General features: G+C 37.2%; 2 protein-coding genes across 6 annotated transcripts in view; both read left to right on the forward strand.

Moving 5' to 3' along the window:
* The window catches only part of CAPRIN2 (caprin family member 2), a 40,433-nt gene that overhangs the window by 17,382 nt on the left and 10,891 nt on the right, over window positions 1-12,160 (forward strand). For 4 of the 5 annotated variants that reach the window (XM_068971166.1, XM_068971167.1, XM_068971169.1 and 1 more), the window contains exons 7-11: window positions 1,194-1,237; window positions 2,112-2,789; window positions 5,398-5,520; window positions 6,708-6,789; window positions 8,986-9,041. In XM_068971166.1, coding sequence (XP_068827267.1) covers window positions 1,194-1,237; window positions 2,112-2,789; window positions 5,398-5,520; window positions 6,708-6,789; window positions 8,986-9,041 — 983 coding nt within the window. Of the gene's footprint in view, window positions 1-1,193; window positions 1,238-2,111; window positions 2,790-5,397; window positions 5,521-6,707; window positions 6,790-8,985; window positions 9,042-11,254; window positions 11,360-12,160 lie in introns of all 5 variants that reach the window. The other variant, XM_068971168.1, reaches the window with a different exon arrangement.
* Window positions 46-438, forward strand: LOC138077793 (small ribosomal subunit protein uS8-like). The gene has a single exon (XM_068970029.1). It carries the CDS (start codon window positions 46-48, stop codon window positions 436-438), a length of 393 nt encoding a protein of 130 aa, XP_068826130.1.

Here is a 12,160-nt window from a genome sequence, read left to right on the forward strand (position 1 = left end):
CAATAGAAATTTTAGCTCTTTCTGCCATCTTTCCGTGCCACCAGAATGGTGTGCATGAATGCCCTGGCTGATGGTCTCAAGAGTATCAACAATGCCGAAAAGAGAGGCAAACGTCAGGTCCTTATCAGGCCGTGCTCCAAAGTTGTCATCAGGTTTCTAACAGTGATGATGAAGCATGGTTACATTGGTGAATTTGAAATCATTGATGATCATGGGGCTGGGAAAATTGTTGTGAACCTCACAGGCAGGCTAAATAAGTGTGGAGTGATCAGCCCCAGATTTGATGTGCAACTCAAAGATCTAGAAAAATGGCAGAATAACCTGCTCCCATCCCGTCAGTTTGGTTTCGTTGTACTGACAACCTCAGCTGGCATCATGGACCATGAAGAAGCAAGACAAAAACATACAGGAGGGAAAATCCTTGGATTCTTTTTCTAGGGATGTAATACATACAAATAAAATGCCTCAGAGAGGGGGGAAAAAAAGAAATTTTAGGTTATACTTTGTTATAAGAGAGTATACTGTTAAAATGAGGCATTTTAATGAATCTCTTCATTAAACTATTAGGATCATTCCATTTAAAACTGTTTAAATGTAAGTTATAGTAGAGTTCAATACTCTACTGTAGGCCAAGAATATAAATAATCTAAGGTTAACATACTGATCAAAGGAAAAAAATGCCAAAATCAGTTAAAGAAATATGTTTTTCAAAATTCTACTTTTCTTGGAGAAGAAATACTTTAAGTAAGTAACACATTTACTAATGATTGTAGAGGCTGGAAAGAATTATTACTTCTAAGGAGGTAGTCCAAGCAGCTTTATTAGCCACTAGCAAGATTCAAGTGTTTCTCATTTATACCCCATGACACCAGAGCTATAAGTCTATCTTGAAAGAAGCTGGTGTTTGTGGGTAAGGGGAGATGGTCCTATTTTCAGTCAGAAATCAGTTTGTAACTGCAGCTTGAATTCAGAGAACTGTCTTGCGTAAGGAGAGCAACTAGCTCCAACTAGCCTCAGCCCACATGCTTTTGACCAACACCCAATTGTGAGAATTACTTCTTCCATAAATATACTTAATTGCACCATCCTTTTTCTGTTACCCTTCTGAAATTTGTTTCTTAATTATAGTGTAATCAGTCTAAAAACTTAACAGTTTACCTGGTATTTATTTAATATTTCTTTTATTTTCTCAGAGTCTCTTATGGAACTGGCACAACCAGAGATACAACCACAAGAGGTAAGGTACTAAAAGGTAATTTTTCAGTCAACTTTAGGTTTTGAGACTTTGGAATAGTGTTGTGGTTAGAAACTGAGGCTCTGGATTTAGACTTGAATCCTGGCCTTGCAACTTATTAGCTTTTTAGTGACTTTGGGCGAGATACCTAGCTCAGCTGTGTCTGTTATTCTCCTGCATAAAATGGGGATAATGATAATGCCTGCCTTACATATTTATTGTGAGGTTTGAAGGAGTTCACTTAAATTCTAAGTTACTTACACTTTGGCCTGGCATACAAGTTACAAGTGTTAGCTGTTGCTGTTTTTGCCTGCTGTACTGGAATTTAAAGATGAGTAGGATTTTGCTCTTGCCAGAATTTACTCATATTGGTAACAGAAGAGGGTATTTGTTTTCTTTCTGAAGTGACATTTTAATTCATGGAGGCTGAAAATAATGGAAGAAGCAGAATCACAATATGATTGATACATAATGGAAATAAAAGGCTGGTAATTCAGGGAACATAAGGCTTCAGTATAAAGAGAATAACTTTGTGTAGTTGAACTATCCTCTGCCTTAACATTTGAGGGAGTCAGGTGGTCCCAAAGGTGGCAGAGGTGGAATAACCTTGGTAGGAGAGCCTGAGCCAAGCAGACGTGGCACCGCGGTGTGCACTGCCCACCAGTCTAGGTGAGCTGCGTGTAGATCACTACTTTTGAAGTTTGTCTTTCTATTAATTGAGGGGAAAGGAATGGACTAAAAAGGAGGAGACTCTCTTCAAGTAGGTTAAGGACAGAAATTTCCTGTTAGCACAGTGGTTCAGACCAGTAGACATAGGAGTTTAGTACTGCCCCCAAGGTCTACAGACTGACTTGAACGCATTTTCCCTCTGGTTTAGTTTCTTAACAGACGCTACATGACAGAAGTAGATTATTCAAGTAAACAAGATGAAGAGCAATCTTGGGAAGCAGATTATGCTAGAAAACCAAATCTCCCCAAATGTTGGGATATGCTTACTGAACCAGATGGGCAGGAGAAGAAACAGGAAACCTTCAAGTCCTGGGAGTCTTCTGTAAAGCACCAGGAGGTTTCAAAGGCTGCGGTTTCCTTAGAACAGAGGAAACAAGAGATTCCAAAACTCAGGTCCACTCTGCAGGAAGAGCAGAAGAAGCAGGACGTCTCCAAAACCAAACCAACTCCTGGCCAGTGGAAGCAGGAAGCTTCCAAATCCAAAGCAGGATACATTCAAGAGGAACAGAAGAAGCAGGAAACACTGAAGCCTTGGCCAGTTCAGCCACAGAAAGAACAGGAGCCAAAGAAGCAAACGCCAAAGTCTTGGACACCATCTGTGCAGAGTGACCAGGACATCACCAAGTCATGGGCCTCTCCCACGTGTGAAGAACAGGATGCACGACATCCAGAGACTCCGAAATCCTGGGAAAACAACGTTGAGAGTCAGAAACACCCTTTAACACCACAATCACAGATTTCTCCAAAGTCCTGGGGAGTAGCTGCAGCAAGCCTCATACCAAATGACCAGCTCCTTCCCAGGAAGTTTAATACAGAACCCAAAGATGTGAGTTGATTTGTATCAGTCTGTTCCTGTCATTGTAGGCATAAATAGAGATCTGTGATAGTGATAATTTAAAATTTCTCATTAGAAAAAAATAAGTAAAACCCATGTTAATATATAAAGTATTTCACTTAACCCTTTAATGCATAGTTTGTTTTTCCTAGAAAATTAGAAGCAGACTTAGTCTGTCTTTTGTGCCTAACCTGAAATGAAATTTCTGCACTTAGAAATAATGTTTTAATGCTCAAGTTTTAATGACATGATATGGTATTAAAATAATGATAGTCAGAGAAGACTATAATGTGAAGTGAGATATGTAAATGCATATCAAAAGGTGGGAGACCTTTTTCTGATGCAAGTTACATTTTTCTGTATTCTCTTCCTTCTCTTTCACTGACTTATAATCATTCAATTAGCCTGTCCTCTTTGAATAAGGAACAAATGGACAGGAGAAGAAACAGGAATCTTTCATCTCCTGTTTCTGAAGATTAGTAGTTGGGGAGGGAGCTGGATTAGTTGTCTGTTTCTGTTTCAAAATAAAAAGTTTCTGCAGATGAAAAGTATAGGTGTTTACCATTCTATAATTAGGTTTTGAAGTATGAGATTTGGTTCAAATATGAAGCCTCATTCTGTTAATAATAAATAACCCATGCCAGTAATATAAGGCTTATAATGAATAATCCATAGATACAGTGCTAGTTAGTCTTGTCTTTTATTAGAAGTTATTTACCACTATTTCAGTGCAAACTTGTTGAAGACTTATTATCACCTTGTTTGCTAAGAAGTGTGAACTCACTACCCTCCCAGTGTTCTCCATGTCCATCTCATGTTCCTGAACTTCCATGCCAGTTTAGCCAGAAGTGAAAGTGTTAGTTGCTCAGTCGTGTCCGACTCCTTGCGACCCAATGGACTAGCCCACTAAGGCTCCTCTGTCCATGGCAAGAATGCTGGAGTGGATTGCAGTTTCCTTCTCCAGGGGATCTTCCTAATCCAGGGATTGAACCCAGATGTATTGAGGACCATATATCTTTGGTCCTTTAACAGTTTGAAGAATATTTTTCTGTGTTGCACAGGGAACTGTACTCAATAGTTTTTAATAACCTATAAAGGGAAAGACTCTGAAAAAGAATGCAGACACATACATATATATAAAACTGAATCACTGTGATGTACACCTGAAACTAACATGATATTGTATATCATAAATCAACTATACTTCAATTAAAAAGTGAGGGGGAAGAAAACATTTTGTTTAGGGAATTCAGATCATTGCATTTTATAAATTACGCCTGCTGCAATTCTACCTTTTGGGAAGAGAATTTTAGAGATACTTGTCTCCTTTTATTTTCCTTTCTTCCTCTTTAAGTGGTAATGTAATTTTAGCTTCATCCTGACCCTGCAGAAGATTGATAGCCTTATTTCATTAACCAGATATCATATGACAGTAATTTTAACATGATAGCTATCAATATTTTGGGAAATTTATAAATCAAATTTAATACTTCAATAAAGTTGCTCAAAAAACACAGTTAAAAATTCCAGTAGGTATAACAGTGCTGAGCCTTGACCATAGGAAATATTGATACCCTGCTGTTTGTTGAATAGTATTTAAAATCAAGAGTGTTTAATTGTAAATGTCAGAACTCATTTATTGTACCTTATGGCACAGACATCATCATATTGAAGTTATAGGGTCTCTCAGTGACTGCGGGGATGTGTGTCTGCATAAACACAGTATTTGCCTCTATCTGTATTGCAATCTCCACTGTCTTTAATATGACTAAGTACAGTCAAGGGCAAAAAAGAGTTCAAAGCCAAAAGACTAGATACATGAAATAAATCACCAAAGTTCATACTTTTCTCCTAAAAGAGCCTTTCATATATTTCCTTAGGGTCTATTAACTATTATTTTAGGACGCTGTTGACGTAGCTTAGCTGTGTGATTTCTTAGTGAATTAGAAGGTGGAGAGGAGGAGCTGGTAGGGGTTGGTTTGCTGATACCTGTAAGAAATAACTATAAACATGAGGTCTGTTTCAGCAATCTTAAGAAATTTAGCTGGAGGGGGACCACATTCTAAACATTAGTAGCCCCGCCAAAGTATGCTTACTTTATAACTAAATATAACAGTGTATTTCCTAAATTCTAGGATATATGTGTATACATTTTTATACCTTAATGTTTCTGAAATCAGATATATATTAAAAATGGGATATATAATTAATGTGATAGTAACTTTTTTCCTTGGAAAAAGGTCATTGAGGTGTTTTATATTATAGGCAGTGAGTGGCATCTTGTGGGGGACGTAAGGTAACCGATGTCCACAATGAAAGAACTTTATCACAGAAGTTCTGCTTTTATTGGCCTTCCTTTTAAAAAAGATGATGGTTAGCAACAGTTTCCATTAAAGTTGTACTGAAGGGGGAAACATTTAGACTTTGTTTAAATTACTTAGAAGAGGCATTTGTGTGGAAATTCTTTACCTGAGATAAACCTATAAGTGAACACTGCTGTGTGTTTTGATTACATTAAGATGCAGTGATAAGCTGAGTTTCCTGAATCAAGCTGTTGAATTTGAACTTCACTCTTACACATTATGGGTTTATCTTGTAGGTGCCTAAGCCTATGCATCAGCCTGTAGGTTCTTCCTCTACCCTTCCAAAGGATCCAGTATTGAGGAAAGAAAAACTGCAGGATCTGATGACCCAGATTCAAGGAACTTGTAACTTTATGCAAGTATGAGTCATTATTAAGTGAATCTTATGCTAGTTATGGGGCTACTAGCTTCTGGTCTGAAGCATTAATTGAAGTTGTTAAGAGCATATATTCTGGTGTTCAGAATGAGTACAAATCTCGGCTCTGCCACTTGCTCGCTCTGAGAGTTTAGGCAAGCTACTTAACTTTCTGCCTCAGTTTCTTTTTTGAAAAGAAAAAAAAATGAGGATAATAGTTCCTGTTCCTGTTTGTTGTGAGTAATGAAATGAATTAAACATGTAAGAAGCTTAAAGTGCTCAAGTGATATTGCTGCTGTAGCTCATTAGTAGTTTCTGCTCAGACTGTGAGAACCTGTACTATGCTTGGTATTTGATAGATGCCATTGTGTGTAAATCATCATGACATTCATTGCCCTCAAAGAGTTTATATTTCATTTGTATAAGATGAGTTAAGTCAATAGTTAAATGTTAAATTGTGTTACACAAACACGTGCAGAATTTTAAAATATTGTGATATTATTGAGCTAGGAAGTAGGCAAATAGAGATTTTTGTGTGTTAATAGTAAAAAGATCTTGCTTTGGAGTTAGACCTGCATTTAAATCTACTTCTGCCAATTTCCAGTTATATAATCTGACAAACTCCCAACCTTCTACTTTTTTATTAAGTGAGAGAATTGCTTACTTCTTCAGATTATTTGATGATAAACAAAGGACCTAAAATGATCACTACAAGTGTGTAAGTTAAGTACTCAAAACGTTGGAAATATTTCCAGGATAACCAAGATAGGCACATGGAAGAAGAGAATGGCTTGTTGTCATGAAAGTATCTGAGAGCATGAGTTAGTTTAGTGGTTGAGATAAAATAATTAGAACTTCTCATTGGTTATAATAAAAATGAGGGCTCAGTCTATGCTAGGATTAATGTTTATGTTTAAACCTTCAAGTGAGGAGTTTTCCTAACTTGGCCTTAGAATTACCGTTAGAATTTTAATACTTGATAGTCTTAAGGTTTGATAGTTATTTTAGATTTACGTTTAATTTCTTCTCCTAAAAGACTTAAGTTATTAACATCTTAAGATAGTTATTAGATAAATTCCTATAGCTAATAAGCAGAGGTTTATGACAACATCATAAATAGTTTAATGGTAATTGGTTTACCAACCAACGGTGATCTTTGTTTCCACTCATTATTTAAAATCTTATCTTTAGGAATCTATTCTGGATTTTGACAAACCTTCAAGTGCAATTCCATCGTCACAGCCGCCTTCAGGTACTCCAGGTAGCCCAGTAGGTATGTCCTCATTCTTAAGACTTGTTACCCCTACAGCTGTTTGTTCCAATTGTTTCTTTTATAAATAATTTTACTCCTGACTTGCTTGACTCTTTTTAACTCTGTACATCTAGTGTTGAGGCTTTTGCATCCCGTGAGTGAAATTATATCAGTGGTATTTAGTGCACTGCTTAACACTGATTAACACAGGACTGGAAAAGGTCAGTTTTCATTCCAATCCCAAAGAAAGGCAGTGCCAAAGAATGCTCGAACTACCACACAATTGCACTCATCTCACACGCTAGTAAGGTAATGGTCAAAATTCTCCGAGCCAGGTTTCAACAGTACGTGAACTGTGAACTTCCACATGTTCCAGCTGGATTTAGAAAAGGCAGAGGAACCAGGGATCAAATTGCCAACATCCGTTGGATCATTGAAAAAGCAAGAGAGTTCCAGAAAAACATCTATTTCTGCTTTGTTGACTATGCCAAAGCCTTTGACTGTGTGGATCACCACAAATTGTGGAAAATTCTTAGAGATGGGCATACCAGACCACCTGACCTGCCTCTTGAGAAATCTGTATGCAGGTCAGGAAGCAACAGTTAGAACTGGACATGGAACAACAGACTGGTTCCAAATAGGGAAAGGAGTATGTCAAGGCTGTATATTGTCACCCTGCTTATTTAACTTATATGCAGAGTACATCATGAGAAATGCTGGACTGGAAGAAGCACAAGCTGGAATCAAGATTGCTGGGAGAAATATCAGTAACCTCAGATATGCAGATGACACCACCCTTATGGCAGAAAGCGAAGAAGAGCTAAAGAGCCTCTTGATAAAAATGAAAGAGGAGAGTGAAAAAGTTGGCTTAAAGCTCAGCTTTCAGGAAACTTAGATCATGGCATCTGGTCCCATCACTTCATGGCAAATAGATGGGGAAACAGTGACAGACATTGTTTTTTTGGGCTCCACAATCGCAGATGGTGATTGCAGCCATGAAATTAAAAGACGCTTGCTCCTTGGAAGAAAAGTTATGACCAAGCGAGACAGCATATTAAAAAGCAGGTACATTACTTTGCCCACAAAGGTCTGTCTAGTCAAGGCAGTGGTTTTTCCAGTAGTCATGTATGGGTGTGAGAGTTGGACTATGACTGAGCACAGAAGAATTAATGCTTTTGAACTGTGGTGTTGGAAAAGACTCTTGAGAGTCCCTTGGACTTCAAGGAGATCCAACCAGTCCGTCCTAAAAGAAATCAGTCCTGAATATTCATTGGAAGGACTGGTGTTGAAGCTGAAACTTCAGTACTTTGGCCACCTGATGTGAAGAACTGACTCATTGGAAAAGACCCTTTTGCTGGGAAAGATTGAAGGTGGGTGGAGAAGAGGACAACAGAGGATGAGATGGTTGGATGGCATCACCAACTTAATGGATATGAGTTTGAGTAAACTCTGGGAGTTGGTGATGAACGGGGAGGCCTGGCATGCTGTAGTCCATGGGGTTGCAAAGAGTCGGACACAACTGAGTGACTGAACTGAACTGACTGAACTGATTAACACTGCACCAACACTGGTTAATCTGAATCTGGTCTGACACTTCAGGCTTTTTATTCTGCATCAGTTTATCTTAGGAGTGGAATGACGTAATCAAAGCCATAGTTCAGCCGTAGTAAGCAGTATACACCAACCAGAAGACAGGTGCGGTAATTCCTGGTTTGGATAAGGAGAAGGAAGAGAGAGTAATTAATAAGTGATAGACATTAATAAGACTAAATCAAACTGAAACTATGTAATTGAAAAGTATGTTTAATTTACATGATCAAAGAGAAAAATGAAGAGACAGATGACCCCTGCAAGGACTTATTTTGAAACTTGTAATTTAAAGTATATCAGCTAATTATTGCTCATGATAGCTCAGATTTTATCTTCCAGATTACAGTCGCTGGTTTTTAAAGTCACAGTTCTTTTCTTTTGGAAGACTTGAAATGCTGCTTTTTTCCATTTAACCATGAAACATTATTAAATATCACAGATGGAACTAGGATGCTTTTTCTCTATAATCCTCTCTGACTTTTTAAAGCTCTAATAGAAAGGACTTGAGACCCAGTTCTTCTAGATACTGCTTGGTTTTATAAAATATAAACTTTAGTTCCCATCCAGTTGGTATGCATAAACTTTTCTCTTCCCTCAGTAGTTTACTGTTGATTTCACTCTCTACAGCATCTACAGAACAGAATCTATCCAATCAAAGTGATTTTCTTCAAGAGCCATTACAGGTAACTTCTCCAGATTCATCTTTCATTTACTCTTGTAGGAGAAACTCTTGCGTTGGTATGAATGGTCAGACTCACTGATTCTAATATTCCTAACTAAATTATTGAAAATGTTTTAAGGATATCTAGTTTTTTAGATCAAGTAAAACTGGTCCTCAAAAAATTCCCTAATGAACATGGGCAAGTCATCTGTTAAAACAAAGAAGGAAATTTTAGTGAGGAAAGAGCAAGCCTGAAGAATTCAGAGGTACTCTGGGAATCTTACTTTGCTGTTTAAGCTACCTAAGTCACTTAGTATATTGGCGTAGTAAAGAGTCTAAAGAAAGAAACGAATTCTTCTTATTTCATGGTTAGTCCCTCACCCCATTCCCTGCTTTAGCTAAAGAATTCCACGTTATCTGTTCTAGCTATTAGATTCTGTATGAGGCTTTCAGTCAACAAGTTAAGATTATTTTTGGATAAACCAGTAATCTAGTCTAATTGTTCTCACAGGCATGCCTCTGGGGTGGCTGCATCAGAATCATTTGGTCACTTTAATAAAAATACATAGAGTTGACCCTTGAACTCAGGTCCTCTTATATGTGTTTTTTTTCTCCCACTAAATCCGTACAGTACTACATATCTGAGGTTGGTTTAATCTGAAGGTGTGGGACCACAGGTACGGAGGGTCGACTGTAGGGTCTGAGCATCTCTGAATTTTGGTAGCACAGTGAGTCCTGGAGCCAGTCCCTGTGGAGACTGAGAGAGGACTATATTGTTAGTTACCACCTTAGACCTGTATGTTTGGCATTTCCAGGGGTGTTGTCTATTCACCCATGTTTTTAGTCTGCTCCTTGGGTGAATCTGCATGTTGATTTTTTGGAACCACTGGCCTCCATCATCATGCTTACTCAGAAATACTTAAACTCTAGCTGGTCTACTTAAGGAGCAATCACTTGGAAGCAAAAACTGCCATAACTTCTCAATAAATACTAATGTAAAGAATGCTTATCTTTTTTGTTAACCTCTTAACTAAAATTCAGAGTCTCTTAAAGCTTAACTATCACGTGCGCCAAATTGCCTTAACTTAGTATCTGTGAATTTTTTGGCAGTTGACTTAGTTCTGTTCCCACAACAGCCAATAGCATTTATTTTGGGTGGTTGTCTCATTGTTTTAAAGAGGAGGCCAGAAGCAAGGCCTAGGTTTAAAGCACTCCTGTTTTACAATAGTTTGGTCAGATCTAAATTATACCTATTTAAATATATAAAATGCTGTAAAGGATTAAAAATTTTTTTTCATAAGCCCTTTTCCATGAGATTTTTTAAACCTGGTCCCCATCTCCTTCCCAAGAAGCAGCATATCATGATGAACTCTTGGGGAAGATGACTGAAACGTAACTGCTCGTTAGCATTGGGTAACCCATTTATTACTTGGGCTTCTGAGAACTGAACTGAAGCATTTAGATAAAAGGAGTGGATTCACTGACACTTCAGACCTTGTGATTGCTAGAATTTTATGGATTTCTGTTATATTCCAATACCTGTTATGCCATAGAATTCCTTCCTAGCTGCTTTCATAGTTTTTTTATCAGTTACAGTTGTCAGACTTAGTTCAGTTCCTATATGCCTTCTCCCAATTTTTATTTTATACATATTAGCTTTAATTTTTGTTAGGATATTGGTGCCATTGTGATTTATGCATTTTATTTATACTTCTTCCTACTCCTTTAAGACACTGAGAGCACTTAGAGTAAAAGATAGTTGTCATGATTCTGGCAGACCCGTGCTCAGAGCGTTAATGTACCCTGGGCTCATTGCCCAGGGAGCTTGCTGTTGAGTGCCTGATGGAAAATCTGGCCCCAGATTTCCATGGCCAAGAATCTTGATAAATGAGGATGGGATTAGATGTGTAGCTTTGGTGACTAGGCCTGGAAAGGCAGTGTAGCTGGCTGCTTGGATTTGAATCTCAGCTCTACCCCTTAATTTTAGAGTGATCTTGGGTAAATTATTTAACTTTCTTTACTTCTGCCTGATTATGAATAAGATGGGAATAGTTGTACCTATTGCTCAGGGTTATTGTTAGGAGTAAATATATTAATATGTATTAAAGTGTTAAGCATAGCAATTGGCACTGCCGAGTGTTCAGTGAGAGTAATGTGTTGCGAAGGTCAGGGCCCACGTAATATAAAGTGAACAAATTGTGCCTTTTACAATGTTTTATATCTTTCTGTGTCTAGGCTGCTTCTTCTCCAGTTACTTGTAGCTCAAATGCTTGCTTGGTTACTACTGATCAGGCTTCTTCGGGATCTGAAACAGAGTTTATGACCTCAGAGACTCCTGAGGTAATAAGAGACCAATTGTCTTAATTTCATTTCTGACTTAAAGAATAGTAGAACCAGCTTAACATGTGAATTACAGGCATGATCAACTTAATGACTGAACATTTATACTTTAATAATGTTTGCTTTCTATTGATGTTGTAGTCCTGGAACTTATACAGGTAACTTTAACTTTATTGTGACTTTACCATATAAATAGACTTAATAGTGTATTAAATAGACTGAAAAGGCAAGTGTATTGCCTTTTCAGATACAATAAATTATATCCGAAATGCTAATGTCAAAAGGATGAAAATTTCTAGGTAGGGGTAGGATTAGCAATAAGTTCAAGTTTCTCATTATATTTATATTGAAGGACTCCTTAGGAGAGAAATCTTTTATACATATAACTGAAGATTCAATAACTTTATAGTGTTAATATTAGCACTGACTCAGTCAGAATGAGTTCCATTCTCTTTTTGGCTAATTTTGTCAAAGCATTTTGACAGTATTATGTGTGTGCTTTTGATAGTTTTTACTATATTTGAGCAAATCCTTGAGATAGAGCATGATAGGTAGATTTTTAAAATTAGCAACTCAGATTTTATTATTATTTCTTGGTTAACTATTATATAAGAATATGTATTCATTATATAAGAAAATAGTTTTTATGATGTTGATTTGGTCTAAATTTAAATTAAGTGTTTGCCACCTAATGAGTCACACCTGTCTGCTTCATTACCTCATTGGGATTGTTTTTTTCCTATCTTTTAAGTATTTGGCTTTATTATCTGTTGTATCAAGGAGTTGCTAATTCCCTTAGTT

This window comes from Capricornis sumatraensis, chromosome 4 (genome assembly GCF_032405125.1).
Source record: "Capricornis sumatraensis isolate serow.1 chromosome 4, serow.2, whole genome shotgun sequence".
In the NCBI taxonomy this organism is placed as follows: Eukaryota; Metazoa; Chordata; class Mammalia; order Artiodactyla; family Bovidae; genus Capricornis; species Capricornis sumatraensis.